The sequence below is a fragment of the Ornithodoros turicata genome, chromosome 1, assembly GCF_037126465.1.
Source record: "Ornithodoros turicata isolate Travis chromosome 1, ASM3712646v1, whole genome shotgun sequence".
NCBI classification, from domain to species: domain Eukaryota; kingdom Metazoa; phylum Arthropoda; class Arachnida; order Ixodida; family Argasidae; genus Ornithodoros; species Ornithodoros turicata.
In genome coordinates, this window is record NC_088201.1 from 32,637,046 (window position 1) to 32,659,472 (window position 22,427).

Sequence of the window (22,427 nt, forward strand, 5' to 3'; positions counted from 1 at the left end):
CAGCAGTTTGTTTGTGCGCTTCCTTGTCCTTGTCCCTGGCTGCTATTCCTTTTATCATTATGTACCATTTCTGCTGGCAACTTTCGTCCTTTCTCTGGCTGTTAGGCTGAAAGAACCGTAAACGTTGTTTCCACCCCTTCACTCCAAAATAGAACTTAACCGCATAGCATGCTCTGCACTTTAAAAACAGAGCTTCACCGCATAGCACGCGCCTAGCCAACCATCATCCCGAATGACAACGTTCTCTACCTGAAAACTGGGGCGTACGTCATTTTTGTGGCAATTATAAACTGCATAATACCACAAAAATGGCGTACGCCCCCCGTTTTCAGGAAATCAGAGGAATTTGTGCGGGCCAGCCTCATTTGTGCGGGCCAGCCATTGTGCCGAATGATACAGTTATCGCTTCTGATTGGAGAAGAAAGTTGGGCGTACGCCTTTTTATGGCATTGAGCATATACCCGAGTTGCCACAAAAAAAGCGTACGCTGCCCACATTTTCAACAAATCAAGAAAAAGAACGATGCCATTATGATGCCAGAGCGTGTTGTGCGGTGAAGTGCTGTTTTTAGAATGCTGGTGGTTTTCTCATGCCGGTGTCTGTTAAACGAGGAATTACTGTACTTGGGACATTATTGGTGGCTGCTTGCAGTGCATATACATATGGTCGGATATCTGTATTTGGCTTTTCTCTTCCAAGCGCACCAAACATGAGGTACGCTACAAAACTGCCACCTTAGAAAATGTCACAAATATCTGACGATTCTTGTTCCTTATTTTATTTTATTTTTTCTAGATGGCTTAGAAACCTCAGTATTTATTGCTCAAACTCGATGCATGTACAACACAAAAACAAACAGATTTCAATGCACGGTTTAATGAATTATACACCAAAGGAGCACTAAAGTACAAACATTTCTCGCGGAATGAACGATGCCGCTTCCTTGACAGCAGCAAAAAAGGAACAGGTTTCAACTGTTGCGTCGCTCGATAGTCATGCACGAACGAAACCGTAATCTACGCTCTCCTCAAACGATTTGTCCAATCATCGCGAGAGATCGCTTGAGGAAATCAATGACAGGCTGCTCTGCATTGGCGCGCTTCTTGAGAAGGGAAGAAGAGGAAAGGCGGAAATTACGGTTTCGATCGCGCATAGCTATCGAGCGACGTCGCGTTCCTTTTGCGTTGTTCTCAAGGTAACGACACGTCTCATTTCGCGAGGAAAAAGTTTTGCACTTTAGTGTCTCTTTAATATAGCTGCCACTGTCTCATATGGTTGATAATTCGCGACTTTACGTCGTGAGACAACTATAGTCTCATATGGACACGCAAAGTCCTTTGCTCAGAAGCCTTGTGGTACAAACGAAAGAAAAAGCATGAACATCCACGACTGTGCAGCAGTCGTTAGTTTATGGCGGTGAATATGGAGATTGATTGCGTTGTCCCAAGGAGGGCATAGTGTTTTTCTTTTTCTCTTCTTCTTCTTATCGTAGTTTCTGAAGGCCGCGGTAATTGCAGCGCCAAGAAAACTCCTGCTAGCATATACTGCTAAAAATGACTTTCACCACGTAGCACGCTCCTAGCCAGCATCATCCAGAATGACAACGTTCTTGCCCGTGATTTGTTGAAACGGGAGGCGGAGCCTATTTTGTCCCATTATGCACGTGCATAATACATATGCAACGTTGTCATTCGGGATGATGGTTGGCTAGGAAAGTGCTATGTGGTGGAAGTCATTTTTAAGAGTGTAGGATTCAACTTAGACCGATATTAGCCTTTTTTAATCTATACAGTCATTTCATTTATTAAACTCGGTTGACACGAAATTATCACGAAATGCTGATGAAAAACGGCATGTCAGGAAATGTCAGTGAGTACTAGTGGCGTCATTCGACCCAGCCCCGCTCTCATGACCTGTCACTGTCATCGGGCTTGTCAACGTATATTGGGAATCGTTAAGATAGACACATATTCCTCTTCCCTTCTCCATTCCTTTGTTTTTTTCTTTCACACTCACGTTCATTGAGGTCCAAATACGAGGCAGGCGAAATGTGAAACAGTAATGTAAATTGCAGAGGTGATTTAAACAAAATTAGGACAAACACACAACCTGTAGGGCCTTACTAACACCAAAGCGACGATGAAAGCGTGGCAGTTGACTGAATGATATAGCAGTTATTAGCAAGAGCCGTCAAGGTTGTGAGGATAAGAGTGCTGCCTGCGGCACTCGCTAGTGGCTTTTCTTGAACTCTCGTTCTTTTATTGCTCAGGGACGTTGGCAGGAGCGTTCGCCCTAATTGCGTTAAATCACCATCTGGGCATTTTGCCCGATAACTCTCGTGATTTTGGTGTTTTGGTTGCAATGCGGAATCGCACGTTTATCATGCGCTGAGAGATAGTTACTGAATTTTCGAGGATGTAGGCAATTGTATTCATCTCTTGCCATTCACGAAGTACACGAAATTGCAAAGTTTTCACTATCAGAAGTTCTACGGAAATGTGTGTACGTAAGATTGTAGACGGAGTCACCTGGCTTCAAGACATTCTTGTCCATACCGCAGACGAGAACGATGACAAGCGCAGGCCAAGCCACCACGAAAAGCGTACATGCCACACGAACGGAAATTAGGTAGCTCCTGGTGATTCGCAAGGAATGAACAATGTTTTTCCTTCACGTGCAGGTTCATGGTGGCTTTGTTGGACGTCTTTTATTACTGGTTATGCGCGTTCAACGTGCGTTCTTGTTTGCTTATTTGTACATACTTGTGAAGATTGCTTAAATTATTGCGAAATTATCAATGTCGTTTCCTGATATTACCGTAACATAGGTAATCTCCGAGAGTAAAGCTTCCTAGACGCAATTATAAAGTCCGCACTTTGATGGCGCGCTCCAACCAACGTATGCATTTGAAGTACGTTTGGGATTGTAATGTCTGAAGATGGAAGTTTTTCGTGCGGGCTTTCCCCCGCCTAGACAGGTAACTCAGCCGAAGGACGGCGCAAAGGGCATCCGCCATTAATGGCGTTTCCCCCTTGCCAGGTGACGTCGCGATTCCGTGATTGATTTCACGCTCATTTCTGTCACAAGCACCCGCCGGGAGAGCCACCACGAGACAAAAAGCGTTAGTCGACCTAAGGTAAAGCACGAGGCACTTATGCACACGATCCATCGCCCACGACGCACTTCTGACACGCAGGGGAGCTATTCGTCGCCTCGGAAAGGGAGAAAAACTGAAGGATGCCACTAGAGAACCCCCGTAGCTGACAACAGCACCGCCGTCATCGACAATAAAGCTCGTGAAGACATGGCCTATGTGTCTACAGAAGTATTTTCAATTATGCATGCATCCGCACAACGTAGACTATTATGAGGCACAGACTTCGTACGTAAAATGACAACCATTCGTTGTCTCAACGAAAGATCTTAGAGGCATAATATTTTACACCACGTCGGGATGTATTTCCTCGTTTGTGCAATAACATCGAGTTGAATGTATACTCTTGCGCTAGAGTAAAGGTCCCATGACTGGGTTGGTCAGTGCGCCGGCAATAATGAGCACGTAGACGATGAGAAACACCAAACCGAACCCCAGCGTCACAGTAGACGGTAGAATGCGGGCTCCAAACATCCTGGCCTAGGAAAGGAATTTTGTTTTACTTGTTTGGATCAACTCCGAACATTGCTGAACTTACTCTGATTTTGAGGTTTCCTATAAAGAGGAGGAAGGAGTCTAGCTCGAACTCTTGTGCATCTTGGTATCCGAACACCCTTGTTTCAATGCTGATCTTTTCAATTTTTTCTCCCATACTCGTTACTCGTGATGCCTGCGTTTGCATAGTACATTGATTATGTCTTTGCTCAAGTCCTCAACACAGCATGCACTAAAGTGATTCATCTCGCGCACCCTCCTGCAGTCACTTAACAGTTACGCAAAATTAAGGACATCCACATTTATGCTCATGTATTTAACATAATACCACATTGTTACGGGAAAAGTTATTCTGGTTTCTACTGCGTTGAATGTTGCGTTTGGACGTCACGCAAGCATTGCGTGCAGTCCCCCCCCCCCCCTCCCGCCTTTGCAGTGCATACTCCACAACACCCGACACTTATACAATAGAACTCACCGCATAACACGTTCCTAGCCAACCATCATCTCGAATGACATCGTGCTCCCGCGATTGTTGAAAATGGCAGACGTATACGCCTCGTTATGACACTTATGCAGTTACATTAGTTGTCATAAAGGCGTAGGGGAACGTGAGAGATAGTGAGGCATGGGGCAGAGTGTTACATTGCCGATGTCCGCTTCATTCGGGAACCTTAGAAAAGCGAAACTGTAACTGTGTCCATCGAACAGTACAAGGTACGAGTGCGACATCGTCATCACTTCACGCAAATCTGCAAGCAATCGGCAATCGGTAGGCGAATCGTATTGGCGGACGTATTTCGGGGAGGAAAAAATATTTTGATTACATTTTTTTGTGGTATACGGCAATACTGACTTGAATCCGCGTTATGAACTGTATAGTAAATGGAAAGCACGTGGGTCACACTGAAGCAGTGTACTCCAGGGTGGTGAATAGCACGGCTTCTACGTAAAGCCGGGTGTCTGACAGAGGAGAATGTCGCCGGGGAATTCGAAGTTTTCTGAGGAAGAGCAGGAAAAGACCGAATTTGTTTGTCGATCCCGACATTCCTGATATGGCAGTGCTAAACGGGAGCGATATTGTTGACGTCTTGCCTATTCCACGGTGCGCTCCCGCCAGAATACGCCTCGAGCCATGCTACACGTTTATTTTGGATCATTTTATTCGTTGTGTGCTCTCGGTACCCCACTGGTTGTAACACTCTTCTCGAGCGTGGAGCACACAGATACAAGAGTTAGCTGTGTATACTTTCGCAATTTGTCGAGGTACCTGTTAAAAAATAACGTTTATTTTGTATGACCCGTACAATTAACGCTGATGTTTGGGCGTGCTGGCACGACATGTAGCAGAGTGGAAGCGCAAAAAACGACACGGACAACACAGCAGAGAAGACAAACCAGCACTTACTTTCAGCAAATGAAGAAAATGACATCCAGTATACAGAACCCGAAGCAGGAAAACGGCACCAAACCAGTTGAACAGTTGAATTATCAACCCCCCCCCCCCCCCCCCCATACACGCATACACTCACCTTAGCTTCAATTATTTCCCTATTGAGTTGATTGCTAGATTTTCTTAAATGGTACAAGCATGAAAAATTGGTTCGCAACCATTGCTTTATTTGGTTTGATAAACTGAACTGGTTTGGTGCCGTGTTCCTGCTTCGGGTTGTGTATCCTCTGTGTCATTTCATTCAACTGCTGAAAGTAAGCTCTAGCTTGTCTCTTCTGCTCAGTTGTCCGTGTCGTTTTTATTTATTTTATTATGTTTTTTGCGCTTCCACTCTTCTACAAGACTAGTATAAAACAAGATTTCTTCTAGCCAGTGGAATTAAAAATGCGAAGTTTTCTTTCCTGTACAAGAATGCAAAAATCGACAAACTTGTTCGTCTCACTGTGCCTCACGTTCCCTAACACCCCTCGCTTTTCACGAATCACAGGAGTGATAACCATGTGATTCTCTGCAATGCCACCATGTTGTGTGGTGAAGCTCAGTGTTAGGAGTGTACAGCACAAACAACCGTTTCTTGCGCCACTGAAGGTGCCGCGATCAAAGCTTGAACGATCCTGAACGACAATTGCAGTCCGATTCTGGATAACACCCATCGACCTTAGCGTACCTGATAAACGGGCCAATACATGGCCAGAAACCAAGGGATAGGATAGAGGCCACGGTATGCCATCACCATCCCGTTGCTGTCGTCATTCAGCAGAAAGAGGAAGACTCCTGCATGAAACCGATCACACTTGTGGGGAAAGTGTTGCGCCACGCCAGATCAATTACAAGGAAATAGTGTCATTTTATTCTTCCTTTTTTCCCTTATGGTTGCAAAAAAAGAGAAAAATTCATTCAGTTTCCCTATACTCTACAAACATGACCTCTCGGCGCCAACCATTGTGCCGAACGATGCGGTTCGCTATAGATTCTAGGAGAGCGGGACGTACGCCTTTTTGTGAAAATTTATTTATTTAAACATTAATTAACAATTAACATACATACAAATTGTCACAAAAAGTCCCAGCATTTTGACAAGCCGTGTGATTATAAAGAAATCACGAAAGAAAACGGTACCATTCCGAGCATGTTATGCTGTCATGTTATGCATGTTGTGCGAGCTGTTCCCTAAGAAATACATATATACGAGCCTGCTATGTCAGTGACGTCATTGTGACGCAATCTTGTCTCTGGCTGCAAGATCTACAGTCGTGACATATTTGCGTCATCCTTTTTGGAAGACTTATTTCTATTACGAGCACTGAAAGTAACTCACCAGCCACAGTATGAACAGCAAAGTTGACAAGGAAGCATGCTGTTACCTTCCCAAGGTTCTTATTAAGATGACTGATGAAGTCACGACAAGCCAGGATTTCCTGAACAAAAGGTAACAAATTCAAACGTACACTCTTAAAAATGAACTTCACCGCATAGCACGCTCCTAGCCAACCGTCATCTCGAATGATACCGTTATCTGCCCTCATTTGTTGAAAACCGGAGGCGTACGCCTTTTTGTGACAATTATGAACTGCATAAGTGTCACAAAGGCGTACGCCTCCCGTTTTCAACAAATCAGGACAGATAACGATATCATTCGAGATGATGGTTGGCTACGAGCGTGCTATGCGGTGAAGTTCATTTCTAAGAGTGTACCTATGGTAACAAACACTGAATAATGATTGGTGGAATGGCGTCGTTAAAATCATCATGCGTCTCGGCAGGTTCTCAGAGATCTTAACCTCTGTTCCTAGTCCCTACAGTTTGAGACGACTGTTCAAAGATCTTGACATTTATTTTTCGGTGTGTCCGATACCCGAGACTGCAACTCTAGTGTGGGTTCATCGGTGAAATAAAAGGAAATTGCTTGCACTGATTGAGCACTATGGTGCAGGGATAGCAGCGGCACCTGCTGGTTCACTAGCTCGATCAAGAGAACGTTGAAAAACGTGGTTTTATAGGAAAAAAATCTTCCCGAGAACAACACCGCAAAAACGTGGTTGAACGCCGTACATGGGGGGATATGTTTAATGTAAGGATTGTAGGAACAGGCAGGCACTACACTCTTAAAAATAAAGTTCACCGCATAGCACGCTCCTAGCCAACCATAATCTCGAATGATATCGGTAGCTGTCCAGATTTGTTGAAAACGGGAGGCGTACGCCTTTTTTGTGACACTTATTCTGTTCATAATTGTCACAAAATAGGCGTACGCCTCCCGTTTTCAACAAATCAGGGGGCTTAATCGCTTCATCGTCGTTACGGTCGTTACAAGCTAACGAGTGGCGGGAAATTCAAAAAGGTGGGCACGTGACACATTGGGCTTGACGTATACCACGGCCTTCACGTATCGCGCGAAGAGCGCCGTGCACGTGTTTTATCACATACCCACCTTTTTAAATTTCCCGTCCGCCTTTTTGAATTTCCCGCCACTCGTTAGCTTGTAACGACCGTAACGACGATGAAGCGATTAAGCCCCCAGGACAGATAACGATATCATTCGAGATGATGGTTGGCTAGGAGCGTGCTATGCGGTGAAGTTCATTTTTAAGAGTGATACTGCATTCCAAAGGAGTATGGCATAAGAGTCTGCGATTTTCCTAAGTTTTTTTTTTATTTGTGTTTATGGTGGTAACATTTTGTACGGTACAAAAGACCCAGATCAGTTTATACAGTTTATTCAGCGTAAAGGATGTGCCGTTTATGACTACCCTGAGTATTACTGACCTCAAGTTACGCTTTAGCCTTTCTCTGTGGAAAAGCCGTCGAAGGCAACGCACGTATACTGTGAAAGCTATCCTGGAAGCGCCCCAGAGCGTCAGAATGAATTCGGCGAAAATAAACTGATGCCTGATTGCCAAACAATCATCAGTAAAAAGAAATCCGTGTGGGCCAAGCCACGCGATTGGATCGCTTCTGGAATGACACGGACAGAACACAGACACTGTTGAAACAGCACTGTTGCCCGCCTGAGCGTGTGGCCGACTATACGGCAAGCAGTTCTATCACCACCGCCACTGTTAAAACTTCACCACATAACACGCTCCTAGCCAACCATCATGGTGGTTGGCTAGTAGCGTGTTATGTAGCGAAGTTCCGTTTTAACAGCGGTGGAAATTATCGAAAGTCTTCTGGCAGATTCAAGAAGATAACGCGTATCTGGGCGCACGTACATGCATCACCTCCCTGATGGTGATTCGCTTTTCCCGCAGGCGCAGTGTGATTCCTTTGATATAAATAATGATCATCTCGCTTTGGGTGCAGTAGTTGAGGATGACAGCCATCTCGACCGTGGTCATGACCAACTGGCCAAACACACGAACAGCAGACAGGAGGTAGGTGTCCACCCTGGGAGTATTCACTGACCTAAGGGACCATAGAGACAAACCATGTTGACACAATAATACTTACGTTCCAACCTTGACGAACGTTCTTCTAAGCAACGCAATTTCCGATTCTAAGGCGAGGTTGTACAGCACCTGCACAATGACCTGCAGTCCAGCCCACAAAACAGCTGCCATCAAGAACTTTCTGGAACGAACCATTGCCTTTGTAATGCGGTGCGCTGGAACAGTGCACAGTGAACAGTGGAACAGTGCGTCCTCGGTACCTTGTTATGGATATAATAATTCTTTCGGCGAAATATACTGATGACTGGAGGAATACCTGAAAACAGAACGAAACTGACGTGATACCGTGACTGTTTACTCTGTTTGCAAGAGGCAGTGTTTTATATCAATGTTTTGAATCGGTTATATATATATTCTGAACGCAAAACAAACTATATCGGACGATCTTAAAACGGAACCTGGGCCACGCTATTAGCCAACCGTCATCTTGAATTACATCGTTCGCTCCAGCGATTTGTTTAAAACAACAGGCGTACCCCTTTTTGTCACAATCCTCAGAAACAAATCGTCACGATGTCATTCAGAATAATGGTTGGCTATGAGCATGTTGACACTGTAGCACGCGTAGACTTGCAGTAAATCCCTTACGCGTTCCATGAGGGCGTACAGTTGCTCGTCCACTTCCACGATACGGAACATGTAGAAGCCATAGACAAAGGCCGCCAGCTGCACCACACTGGGCAAGATGTACATCGTCAGCCTGTGTGTGCACTCGTGAGTACCCACTACATCTTTCTCTCGATTCTCGTGGTAGTCCACAGCTGGATAGTCCTGACAAAATGATAAACGTATGATGACTCCATCTAGTTCATGTAGCACCCGCACCATACTCAGTTCAACACTATATGGCGCACTGCTGCGTAGTTTCCTCTGATCACAAGCATTCAGTCGGAGACTGTCGGTCAACAAGGCCGCGTCACATTTTCGATATGCGAACAGTGGGTTATCCAGAATCGCAAGCACGGGGAGGTTGCAAAAATGGGGAGGAGAGGGCATTATTACAGTTGCGCTGTAGCAGCTCCATAGGCCCCCCTGTAAAGGGTGCACAGGCAAAGGGTTAGGGGTGTGTCGCCAAACATTTAGGTGGTGTTAAAGGGACGGTCTCGTAACCCCTGCCCCTTTCATAAAGTGTACCATTCGATTGCCCTTTGTTGAAAATGGAATACTGGAATACGAATTCACAACCTACACTTTACACCGAGATACTGAATGAGCAATTAAGAAACGCATCTTGGTTGACAGCCTAGCATGGATCAGCTGAGATATTGCACTGTTAAAAATACTTCACCACATAACGCGCTCCCAGTCAACCACGATTCCGAATGAAATCATTCTCTCTCCTGATTTGCTGAAAAGAGGAGGAGGTGCCTAGCTTCTCAACAAATCAGGAGAGAGGATATCATTCGAAATCGTGGTTGACTGGGAGCGTGTTATGTGGTGAAGGTCTGATTGAACAGTGTGCGGCCGTTGCAGTAGACTATACACCTGCGGATGCGAACTGCGATGTCAACGGCTTTCGATATGGCGTTCTCCACGGTTGATATCTTACAAGCCAACTGACTGTGACCCAGGGAACACTAAGGATCTTGTGGATATTACGTAAAGCGGCATTCACAATAAGAAAGCGCATCACTGGCAATCAAATAAGCGGTGTCGCTTCCATTCAGTGTTCAAATCTTCACGCCCATATCTGCTGCTTTTGTCGCGTTTTTGGCCTTTCTGGTCGGTATTTTAGGGGGTGTTGCAAGATTTGGGCCTAGGGAGGTGCGGGGGGCACTGGCAAAATCTCTGATGCTGAGGGCTTGCACAGGGCGTTCGGCGCAATCGTAGGAAACAACCACCCGTCCGTATGGCGGGCGATCGACGCACTGCAGGCAGACCAGCTGTAGCCACCGTCATAGCGCAGTGTGCCGTTCAGGAAAAGGACAGAGCTAAGCACTGTCCGTCTGCAGAAGAGCCTTCGTGTGCTCTGCACGGAGTATACTGAATGGCAGACGACCATGAAAGTGCTTTTATGAAATCGGTAGAGCGAGGGACCATTTCTTCCGGATGCTTTTTTTTTTCTTTTTTTTTTTTTCTTTTTCTCCGGTTCTGAGTATTCTTAATGCGCTCGTTTCTCCATTAAGGTATGTGGCAATACAGCACTTACAGGTTCTTCGAAGAAGGAAATTGTTGTTGTGCCAACTGTCGTTGTTACGGGAGCTGGTGGAGTTCCATTTTTCGTTGTGCCCTGAAAGTCATTGCACTAGTTCAGTACGCTTGGGCAAAACGAAGTCAGTCCATACATGTCATGAAAATGAGGACGCACACGGTCTAATTTTGTCAATTTAGCTTGGTGGACCGCTCATTTCTTTGGAACGTATCCGTAAGAAAGTGTGCCTCACCACAGGCACGACGAAGTCTAGCCTCCCTGGACAAGCGATGCCTTGCAGCGCTGCGAAGTAGACTAGAACCAGGAAGATCGTGGCTGGATACAATTTATTCAGAAGCTGCCACCTCAGATGGCGCCGGGTCGGATGTTCTTTGCGGAAGGCTCGCCATCCTATCTGCAACAGCGAAGAGACCGCCAGTAATGTTCTGTACTCTAAAAACAGAACAGAACCAACCACCTTTCCTGGTTTGCCGATAGTGGGAGGCGTACGATTTTTTGTGGGAATTTGAATACAGTGAACCCTCGTTAATATGACCCCTGATAATATGACATACTCACTTTATGACCGTTCTTCTTGGGAACAGTTCCGCCGCCACATAAATCCATCTCGTTAGTATGACAATCCTGTTATCCGACTATGACTGAGATTTTTGTCACAAGTAGGGTCAAACATAGGTATTATCTTCTCCTTATTATGACCACGTCACATGACCCGCAGAGTAACCCCCAGGGAGAGGCTATACACACATACCTCAGGCAGAGGGTGACACGTATTGAAGTAGGGCGCCAAGGTTGGGATGACTCCTGATGTTGTTGACCTAAGAATTACTCATAGCGCTTTTGCCAAGAACACTGTAATGCTTAATACAGCAGTGACCACGAGACCAGGTCACACTGTGCTGCCGCTGGTGTTGTGCGCCTAAGAATGGCCGGAACGAAGCGGTCCCTGAGGTCAGCGTATTGCGCGTTTCTCGTTTTCAACAAATAAGGGCAGATAACGAAATCATTCAAGATGATGGTTGGCTAGGAGCGTGCTATGCGGTGAAGTTCATTTCTAAGAGTGCAGCTCACAAACGCTCCCCCCCCCCTTAAAGAACTGCTACTCCTTTTTTCGATCATTGTGAGGCCCATCAGCCAAGTTACCGCGACCCAGTCTTGGGTAGTAACTACATGTAGTTGTGAGGAAGGAACGGAGCGATCAGTGAATCGGAGAACGAACGTGTGTTTATTGCGCGCGCTGCACCTCCTCTTTCATACGTCACATCGTTACTTTTCTGCAAAGCTATCCTGTAACTGTAACTACACTTCTTAAAAATGAACTTCACCGCATAGCACGCTCCTAGCCAACCGTCATCACGAATGATATCGCTATGTGCCCTGATTTGTTTAAAACGGCAGGCGTACGCCTTTTCTGTGACACTTATGCGGTTCATAATTGTCACAAAAATGGCGTACGCCTCCCGTTTTCAGCAAATCAAGGCACATAACGATATCATTCAAGATGATGGTTGGCTAGGAGTGTGCAATGTGGTGAAGTTCATTTCTAAGAGTGTAGTTATCGCCTTTGTTTAAAGTAATTATAAAATGCAACTGCAACTAAGTTACTCAGGTATTGCAAGTGTTTACAGGACCCAAACGTCGCCACACCAGCACTGGACAGCTGTTTCGGCCTTCTTGAGCCTCTTCGGCAGTGCGCAGGTGGGCAACGTTTGAGTGGGTGGCGTCAGAAGGTCATGTGGAACGTAATATCCTCCCGTCAGGGTGCGAGAATCACCACTGAAAGCCCAGTGTAAAGCCAGTGAAGTACATATACAGAGGAAAAAGTTACCGAGGCTCTTTGGCTCCACGTAGAACATGTGTTTACAAGTCCCAAACGTCGCCACACCAGCAATGGACAGCTGTTTAGGCCTTCTTGGGCCTCTTCAGCAGTGCGCAGGTGGGCAACGTTGTGCAGTGTTTTGCACGCGTCAGTTCCCCAGCATCGTATTGTCGGGGCTTCAGATACCCTGACGTCTTTCCCAGCTAGCAATTCCACGATTTTTTTTTTTTCTGTCTCACACGCAGCCGGTATGGCCTTAGACTAACTCCCACCATTATGTTAGGGCCCATGGGAAATTCTCTGTTTATATCACGGTATAACTATACTTCGTTGGCTTTCTTTTCTTAAAATGTAAGGACTAAGTTACTTCAACGTGGTAATTGTAGCTACATAGTTACTAGTAACTAGTAGTTACTAGTAGTTAACTAGTACATAGTTACACTTCAAAAGAAGTAACTGTAACACAGTTACTATACGTGCCAACTAACCGTACACCATTGCACAGAATGATACCGTTATCACTCCGCATTTGTGGAAAGCACGGGGCGTACGTGTTTTCGTGACGCTTATGCAGTTATGGTAACTGTCATAGAAAGGCGTACGCCCCTTGTTTTCAACAAATCAGGGAAGAGAACGATGTCATGCGGGCGTTAGCTGGGAACGTGCTATGCGGATGAAGTTCTGTTTTACGAGCGAAGTCTAACCATCAACAGAGTAACGCCTTTTACCATGAATCCAAAAGTGTCACAAAAAGGCGTACGCATCCCGTTTTCAACTACCAGGGAAGAGAACGACGTCATTCGAGATGGTGGTAGGTTAGCGGCGTGCTATGCGGTGAAGTTCTGTTTTAAGAGTGGAGTGGAGTGTGGAGTCGAGGATCACCTCTGGCGATGAAACGCCCCAGTTATCACCACCAAAATTAATTTGTTGTTGCCTCTTTGTGACAATTATCATAACTGCGTAAGTATCACAAAAATACATACGCCTCCCGTTTTCAACGAATCAGGAGAGATTATGGTTGACTAGCTGTGTGCTATGCGGTGAAGTTCTGTTTTAAGAGTGAGAGTGTGGAGTAGAGGATCACCTCTGGCGATGAAACGCAAAGTTATCACCACCAAAATGAAGTTGTTGTTGCCTCTTTGTGACAATTATCATTACCGCATAACTGTCACAAAATGGCGTACGCTTCCCGTTTTCAACAAATCAGGTGGCTTAATCGCTTCATCGTCGTTACAGTCGTTATGAGGCTGAGCTAACGAGCAGCGGGAAATTCAAAAAGGCGGGCGGTAAATTCGAAAAGATGGGCACGTGACACATTGCGCGTGACGTATCCCACGCCCTTCACGTATCGCGCGAAGAGCGCCGTGCACGTGTTTTATCACGTGCCCTTCAGACGAGTGTCCCGCCTCTCGTTAGCTCCTAACGCGTGCAAGTGATTAAGCCCCCAGGAGAGAGAACGACGTCACTCGAGATGATGGTTGGCTAGCTGCGTGCTATGCGGTGAAGTTCTGTTTCAGACGTATGAAATAGAGGATCACCTCTGGCGATGAAACGCCCCAATTATCTCCCGAACTACACTCTTAAAAATGAATTTCACCGCATAGCACGCTCTTAGCCAACCATTATCTCGAATGATATCGTTATCTGCCCCGATTTGTTGAAAACACGGGGCGTACGCCTTTTCTGTGACAATTATGAACAGCATAAGTGTCACAGAAATGGCGTACGCCCTCCGTTTTCAACAAATCAGGGCAGATAACGATATCATTCGAGATAATGGTTGGCCAGGAGCGTGCTATGAGGTGAAGTTCATTTTTAAGAGTGTAGTTGTTGCCTCTTTGTTAAATTATCATAACTGCACTGAGCGACTGACAGGACAGCGCAAACTATATCCGCGAGAAACTGTTTCAGTAGCTTTTGTAGTACATCTTAGCGATCGCGTAATAATTTAGTGGCGCTTTTTACATTTACAATGGCTGTCTACAGCCAGTAGTGACCAGCTTGCATGAATCCTGTATAGCTAGGACAGACGTGGAAATATAAAATGTAAGGCTTAAGATAATAGGTTCTTTTCTGCTCGTTTAGTTTGTTTACCATATGCACTTCCTGTGGGTATTCCATTCGGTACACAATAAAGACTACGAGAAAAGAAAATGCAGCTGAGGCAACCTGCCCCAGTCCGTGTGACAACCTGCCTCGCTACTGGGGCCCATTGCCACACTGGACGATCTCCGCTCAAAAGTTTTTTTTTTTACACAGAGTTTTTGAAAGCCAGCTTAAGTTTAATATGTGCACGTGTAATAGAACGTTGTCATTCGGGATGGTGGTTGGCTAGGAGCGTGCTATGTGGTGAAGTTCATTTTTAAGAGTGTACTTTCGCACACTCCCAGCAAACCAGCATCCCGAGTGACATCCTTCTTTTCCTTGATTTGCCAAAAACGGGAGGCGTACTCCATTTTTGTGGCACTATGCAGTTCATAATTGCCACCAAAATGCCATACGCCCCCCGTTTTCATCAAACCAAGGGAGAGAACGTTTTCACTAGGTATTATGGTTGGCTAGGCACGTGCTGTGGGGTGGAGCTCTGTTTTTAGAGTGTAGGCAGGATATCCCTGACTTTTGGGTTGGGGCAAGGGGACCAACAAACAAACGAGCAACAAAGATTCAAATTAAGCCAGCAACAAATCTTTCTCCAGTATATGTAGGAGGGACAAAAAGGTGACGGCGATGAAAGGAAGGCTGTAACATCATTGCCCCGACAAATCTCGAAATTTGAGACATATGTAGTCATGTAGACAAAGTTTTCCAGAAATTGACTTCCCTAGGAAAGTTCGGTCAACCAGGGTTGTAAATCCCCTCTCTGGTGTGGGATCTCCAACGAAATACAACGTAAGACTTGATCGAGTTACGCGTGTGGGAGCAATAAGGCATTCAGCACACAGAATCTGGCACGTACAGAGGTTAATAAACAAAGATGCAGAACAGTGTGTTTTCTTTCGTTTTCTGATTTCGTTTTTCGTCCCACATAGCCCGCAAATGCAGCAATACAGTAAACAGGAATATTCAACGGCTAGAGTTCAGCTCCAATAGAGCTTTGTTGACTGCAAGGCTGGTTAGGGTAAATATCACTATGATGTCACAGAGGAGCTGGGGAAGCTGGGGTCACTTAAGAGTGACGAACGGGAGAAAAACGGTAGTATGGAGGAGGAAAGTAAATTGTAAGAAAGTTGTTGTATGTTTAACCAATAAGGCGATGTTACGGCCTTCCTTTTTTTCCTTCACCCTTTCGTCCCTCCTACATAAACTGCAAGGAAGCTTAATTATTGGTTTGAATGTTATCCTATGTTGCACTTTTGTTTGCTCACCCCTTGTCTTAACCCCATACTCAATTATATACTGCCTACGTCATGTTGTCTACATCGTCATGTTATTTACATCAGCCCGCTTGCATAGTCCTTTATGCTCAAAGCTAAATGGAGCGTGAGCAACACGAAGTACAGCCACTTACCAGCTGCAGGATAATCGTGTAGGGCTTCAGTATGGTAGACTTGCAGACCTTGAGAAAGTAGGTCGTGGCTACGACATCCTCATCGCCAGCAATGTCAGATATCTGTAATATTAGAGCCATGTTTGTTTTGCTCAACAACAGATATACTTGTGGAACATATACTATTAAAACAAGGTCATAGGTAATTGGAGTGCATTTAGTGCGTAAGGTGTGTCAGCCTAGCGTGACGATATGCTGCACGTGCCAACACCATATATACTTTTGAAACAGAAACTTCACCACATAACACGGTCCTAGCCAGCCACCATTCCGAATTATATCGTTCTGTCTCCTCATTTGTCGAAAATAGGAGGCGCCTATCTTCGAGATGCATAATGTGTCCAAGCCTTCTCCCATTTTGAAACAAATCAGGAGACAGAATGATATCATTCGGAACGTGGTTGGCTAGGAGCGTGTTATGTGGTGAAGTTCTGTTTTAACAGTGTGTATTTGTGTTGGTTTGAACAGACCTGTTGGCGTACGGATACTGTTTGATATTATGCAGTTAGATGGCAATACCTTACAGTATAGATTTCCGCTGCGCACACGGGGTATGTACAAAAAGGCCGTTTCGGCATTTCAGCTTACACATACAAGTCTGACGTTTCGATGAAATCCGATAAACACAAAAGTAGTCCTACATTTATGTTTCGTTTTTTTATTAAGCGAATCTTTCTTCAAACCAAACCAAACGTATGTCTTACCTGAGCTTCTTTTCCGGTATACTATGTTCTTTCCGGCTTTGCGCTGTTTGTTTCTTTTTTTTTTTTAACAGAAGCACATGGCGCAGTGCCTGGGACTGTCGTGGTACTAAAAACAGGATTCGTGGAGATCCAACGCTCAGAATGATACACACTCTAAACACAGAATTTCACCGCATAGCACGCTGTGCGCCAAGCGTTGCCGCGAATGATAAGGTTATCGCTTTTGATTCGAGGAGAGAAGGAGGCGTACGCCTTTTTTGTGGCAATTACCATATATCCAAATTGCCATAAAAAGGCGTACAACCCTCTCGCTCCTCGAATCAGAACCAATAACCCTATCATTCGTGGCAATGGTTGGCGCGCAGCGTGCTATGCGGTGAAGCTATGTTTTTAGAGTGTACTGTATTCTGATTGTTGAAAACGGGAGGTGTACGCCTTTTGTGAAACACAAAATTGACGTACGCGCGTCGTCCTCAGCAAGTCAGGAGACAAATCAATATCTTTCTCAGTGTCGGTTGGTCTTGAGTCTGTTATGCAACGGTGACGCTTTTGTGACGCATTCTACACTCTAAAGACAGAACTTCACCGCATAGCACGCTGTGCGCCAACCATTGCCACGAATGATAGGGTTATCGCTTCTGATTCGAAGAGAGAAGGGGGCGTACGCCTTTTTGTGTCAATTTGGACACATGATAATTGACAGAAAAAGGCGTACGACTCCATCTCTCCTCGAATCAGAAGCGATAACCCTATCATTCTTGGCAATGGTTGGCGCAGAGCGTGCTATGCGGTGAAGTTCAGTTTTTAGAGTGTGCGCGCAGGCCAACAGAAAGCTCTATGTTTACGGTGACACATCTGTGTCTAGTACGACACCTGTAAATACGCCTCTGAAGGTTACAGAACCTAAGTTTGTGCTGTGACACTTTTCAAATGCTTAGCTTGATGCAGACAAAAATGTCACGATAGTTCTATGTGTCACAAATGCGTTACCGTTCTTATACACTCTAAAAAAGGAACTTCACCACATAGCACGGTGAAGACCAACCATTGCACAGAATGGTACCTTTATTACTCCCGATTTGTGGGAAGCGGGGGGCGCACGCCTTTTTGAACTGCATAAGTGTTCGAAAAAAAAAAGGGTACGCCTCCCGTTTTTAACCAATCGGGAACAGAATGATGTCATTCGAGATGGTGATTGACTAAGAGCGTGCTATGTAGTAAAGTTCTGTTTTTAAAGTGAGCGTGCGGTTGGGTTCTCTTTTTAGAGTGTACTAGATGAATAGTACAGATCAGGTGCCCAGACACTGACTGTCTTATAAGCCCGCCCTCGCTGAAAGAGTGCAACTGGCACGGTTTGGGATTCACTAGCTCACGTCTTCTTACCTCTTTGCACCCCCCCCCCCCCCCATTTTGTCCATATATTACAAACACCGTCAGTCATCCTAAAGTAAGTTGTCCCATTCAAAGCACCCATTTTTGTGAACCACGTTTGACCATTGCTGTAGAGGATGGTTTCGTGTTCACCAGAGCAATGGACAGTTTACATTACAACGAATACGTTGGGTCCATCCAGGAGAATGTATCAGGACGAAAAGTTATCTCGTGGTAAATTAAGAGAAGGAAAGACGGTATATGTTTACCTGCACGTGAACGTTGGAGCTCTCTTGGCTAGAAGTGAGGTCTCCTCTGCGGCTGCTCCTTGAATGACTGCTCGCTGTCATGGTGACCACCTGAGGACTGCCGCTCATTTGCGCTTCTTGCTGTCATGTATGTTCATTCCAACATATGCTTTAGGGGAACAACAAATATAATGATGATGACGAATTCGCCACGAGAGTTGTGGCCCACTACCCCAATAAACACGGGACTGTATGAGATAGCATGACAGTGAGGTGTCTGACTGACTTTACTTTTCTATAACGTCTAAATGATTCGTAGCCTACATATATATTTCGTCGTTAGAACAGCGCCGTCTTATCTCACGTCTATCTCTCTTTCATAAATTCTTGCACAACATTACCTCACAACAGTGTCCGATTCGCCGATCCATTGTCATATTTCCCCGCCTTGATCACCCAAATAAAGTCGACCGCTTTTTATGTCATTCTAATGTTTTTTTCAAAATCATTCTTTTGTCGCACCGTCCTAGAATGGAATGACCTTCCGAGCAACATCGCTACAATAACACAAACTCAAGAATTTCGTAATGCCATCTCTGTTCTGTTCTCATAGTTATTATTCGGTTACCTTTCTAAGTGTTTTGCTTGCGTACAGTACTTTTTAACATACTATTAACGTATATCACATGATCCATTTTTCATTGTAGCTTATGATGTTGTTTCTTCATGCATAAACTTCGTTGTATGTTATATTATTATCTCACATTATCACGGCGTTGTATTTTCACTATTTTTCTGTACTAAATGTGATTTACATATACTCTGATGCTGTTTAATATTGTAACCCACTCCCCCATGTAATGGCCCCAAAGCACCTTTGGAGGTATTCTGAAATAAATAAATAAATATAGGTATCTCACTTACTACGCGAGCACTTTTGGAGGGAAATTCACCGAGTTTGTGCTGTAACAAAATTCCTAACCCACAAACAACCATAATGTGAAAACCCCGATTATGTTCATTTCGCAGATGAAATAGACCTCCTTTGTTTGTCCAAAGTAAGGGTACGCATGTGCTACGTGTACGAGTCCTCTTTAAAAATTCCGAGAAATTGCTATAGCTGCTATATTGAAGCGATGTAAATCCCACAATGGGGCTAATTTGTATCTAATTTCACGACGTCTGTTCATGGTGGGCACCGCGATGACTTGCTGTAAGGGTACCTTAAAAACGATGACGAATGCAAACACCTTCCGTCTAGATATTCGAAAATTTTAAAATGTCAACAATGTCGAAAATATCAGTCTCCCCCACCCCACCCCACCCTTTTTTTTTTTTCTGGCAAGCAAGCAAAGTAATATAAGTATATTCAATAGCAGTCCCGCTCGCAGCAGCATTCCTTCATAAGATAAGTGTCGTTGGATCGTCGAACTGTTCAACTTGCGGAACTGTGGAGAACACGGAGCACGTGCTGGTCACCTGCCGACGCTTTGACTCTAGTCGGCGAACACTGAAGAACGCCCTCACGAAACTTGACAACCGAGCCTTTAGTGTTGAGAAGATGTAGCAAGGTACATAACACTCTGTTGTTACACTCTAAAATGTAAATACAGAACCTCATAACACCCTCCATTCCTGCTTGACACCGTTCTTTCCCGTGATTTCTTGAAAAAGGCAGGCGTACGCCCCACACTCTTAAAAATGAACTTCACCTCATAGCACGCCCCTAGCCAACCATCATCTCGAGTGATACCGTTATCTGCCCTAATTTGTTGAAAACGGGAGGCGTACGCCTTTTCTGTGACAATTATGAACAGCATAAGTGTCACAAAAAGGCGTACGCCTCCCGTTTTCAACAAATCAGGGCAGATAACGATATCATTCGAGATGATGGTTGGCTAGGAGTGTGCTATGCGGTGAAGTTCATTTTTAAGAGTGCACTCTTCCCCAAGTCAGAAGCAATAACTATAATTCGTCACAATGGTTGGCGAAGACAGTGTCATACGGTGAAGGCTAACCATCGCGCAGTATGTCACCGTTATCACTCCTGATATGTGGAATGAATGCGCGGGGCGTATGCTTTTTAATTGTGACAGTTATCATAATTACCACGAGTGTCGCAAGATGGCGTACGATTCCCGTTTTCAACAAATCAGGAGACGGAGTGACATTATTCGGTTGGTTGGTAAGAAAAAAAAAGTATGGAGACACATTATTCGGAATGGTAGTCAGTTGATTGCCTGTTTGAAGTTGGATTCACGAAGCGATTGACTCCGCTTATTTGCGAGGGTGATGCACGTCTGACGATACACGCTATACCACCAAGATGAGAAAAAAGGACCGAGGAGATAGAAATCAACATTCGCCCCGCACTGTTGCATGTAGTGACTACAAAAGGTATCTACCTTGTTTCAACATACACTCTTAAAAATGAACTTCACCTCATAGCACGTTCCTAGCCAACCATCATCTCGAGTGATATCGCTATCTGACATGATTTGTTGAAAACTAGAGGCGTACGCCCTTTTTGTGACAATTATGAACAGCATAAGTGTCACAAAAAAGGCGTACGCCTCCCGTTTTCAACAAATCAGGGCAGATAACGATATCATTCGAGATGACGGTTGGCTAAGAGAGTGCTATGCGGTGAAGTTCATTTTTAAGAGTGTACCTCTTGCGTAAAAGGCAACTTGAAAAAGCTGACGTGTGTTACCGCATTAATGTTTAAAATCGGTTGTTGTTCTGATTCGTCAAGAACGATACGTCTAAGTCTAAACTAAGAGAACAGCGCATGCGAAATGTCTACGAAGGTTACTCACAAGGAATCTGTCATCTCGACGTTCGTTCCTGTAAAAGCAAAAGAAAAAAAAAAGGCAGCCAAAAATGACGAGACGTAAAGCTATCCGAAAGGAAGAGCTTCCTTTTGTATACCTTTACGTCTCGTCATTTCTGTCTACCTTTTAGAGCTCGTAGAGAGCTCTTATCTATGAGCTGTATGTGTGCAGCCTATCATGTGATTATTTCACAAAATCTTTTTTATTATTTTTATTTTTTTGTCACTTTTGCAATACCTTTTCCGCATACCTCCCATTAAAATTGCTGCGTTTGTGATACTTTATCTCTTTTTTTCGTGTGTATTTCAAATTTTGCTTCTGTGTACATGCCGTTGCGCCTTTTTTATGATTGCGTAACGATGTCCAACATAACGATCTAACAGAGGAAGCTGCTTGGATATAGCGTTTAAAGCAATTTGTGTAGCTTCAATCAAGCATGCATGCTGGGTGCTTCGGAACTTTTGAGATGGTGAGGTCGGCTCGCGGGTACCCAAGAAACTTACACGATGGTAGCTCTAGGTGCTCATCTGGCTGTGATCACCGTCAAAGCAACGCTATGTGATGATTTTAATGTATCGATTAATTAATCCCACTGCGCCACAATGTAAATGTAAAGCTTGTTAAGCGAAGGTATGCACGGTGCACTAAGGGACAAATGGGGTTACACGCAGCACCACGCGTTTGTTTTGCGCATAGTTGTTTTGGGCAAGCCTCAGTATGTCTCTCTAACGCACACGTTATTTTTTTATAGACCACTGAAATAACAGAAGGCATTTACGGATCTCTTACCTCCTTTTCCTGCTCCGGAAATTCTGCAGACAGCACAGAGGAATCACCATTCTGGTGCATATTTTGCTACCGGTTATACGATTAGCAAGTAATCGTGAACAGAACTAACGCCCCTACACGGCAATGCGCCCATCAGATTAGTGCTCATGACTTGTCGAGAACACAATGTGAAGTTTGATAAGCGTCGCTTCCGTTGACACCCGTACATGTGAACTCGGAGCAAAAATGCTTTGGGTCTAACCGCGTATTGCGAAGCAATAACGAGGCTTGTGCAGTGACGTCATGTCTGGTCACGTGACATTGGAAAACTCATTGCGGCAGCGGAGTCACAGAAGGAGGGCATGCCGTGAGTTGTTGCGGTATGCGTGCAATTGCGAGAGGAAATTGTAAAAATGCACGCTGCTGCCTCATT

General features: G+C 44.8%; 2 protein-coding genes across 11 annotated transcripts in view; one reads left to right on the plus strand and one right to left on the minus strand.

The window, feature by feature from the left end:
* Window positions 1-3,310, plus strand: part of LOC135377911 (protein kinase C iota type-like) — a 44,838-nt gene extending 41,528 nt beyond the window's left edge. For 4 of the 7 annotated variants that reach the window (XM_064610662.1, XM_064610661.1, XM_064610665.1 and 1 more), the window contains 2 exons: window positions 3,088-3,136; window positions 3,197-3,310. In XM_064610662.1, coding sequence (XP_064466732.1) covers window positions 3,088-3,136; window positions 3,197-3,260 — 113 coding nt within the window. In that variant the 3' untranslated portion in view covers window positions 3,261-3,310. Of the gene's footprint in view, window positions 1-3,039 lie in introns of all 7 variants that reach the window. The other 3 variants (XR_010418216.1, XM_064610664.1, XM_064610663.1) reach the window with 3 other exon arrangements.
* Window positions 3,311-3,435: 125 nt separating this feature from the next.
* On the minus strand, window positions 3,436-22,169 carry LOC135377910 (uncharacterized). 4 transcript variants are annotated; one of them, XM_064610656.1, is made up of 14 exons: window positions 22,016-22,169; window positions 21,212-21,239; window positions 18,414-18,533; window positions 16,031-16,132; window positions 10,936-11,097; window positions 10,701-10,781; window positions 9,140-9,322; window positions 8,752-8,807; window positions 8,553-8,672; window positions 8,315-8,507; window positions 6,421-6,520; window positions 5,770-5,876; window positions 3,693-3,824; window positions 3,436-3,634 (listed from the first exon to the last, which is right to left on the minus strand). In XM_064610656.1, exons 1-14 carry the CDS (start codon window positions 22,063-22,065, stop codon window positions 3,506-3,508), a joined length of 1,563 nt encoding a protein of 520 aa, XP_064466726.1. In that variant the 5' UTR covers window positions 22,066-22,169; the 3' UTR covers window positions 3,436-3,505. The 4 variants fall into 4 exon arrangements, with proteins under 4 accessions (XP_064466726.1, XP_064466729.1, XP_064466727.1 ...); XM_064610659.1 differs by having other exon boundaries at window positions 8,315-8,489; window positions 22,016-22,167; XM_064610657.1 differs by lacking the exon at window positions 21,212-21,239 and having other exon boundaries at window positions 22,016-22,165.
* Window positions 22,170-22,427: the final 258 nt, after the last annotated feature.

Coding starts and splice junctions, on each gene's coding strand:
- LOC135377910 (XM_064610656.1), bottom strand. CDS start 22,065: ATGGTGATTCCTCTGTGCTGTCTGCAGAATTTCCGGAGCAGGAAAAGG. Junction 21,240..22,015: donor TTCCGGAGCAGGAAAAGGAG/GTAAGAGATCCG, acceptor TTGCTTTTACAG/GAACGAACGTCGAGATGACA. Junction 8,508..8,552: donor ACGTTCGTCAAGGTTGGAAC/GTAAGTATTATT, acceptor ATGGTCCCTTAG/GTCAGTGAATACTCCCAGGG.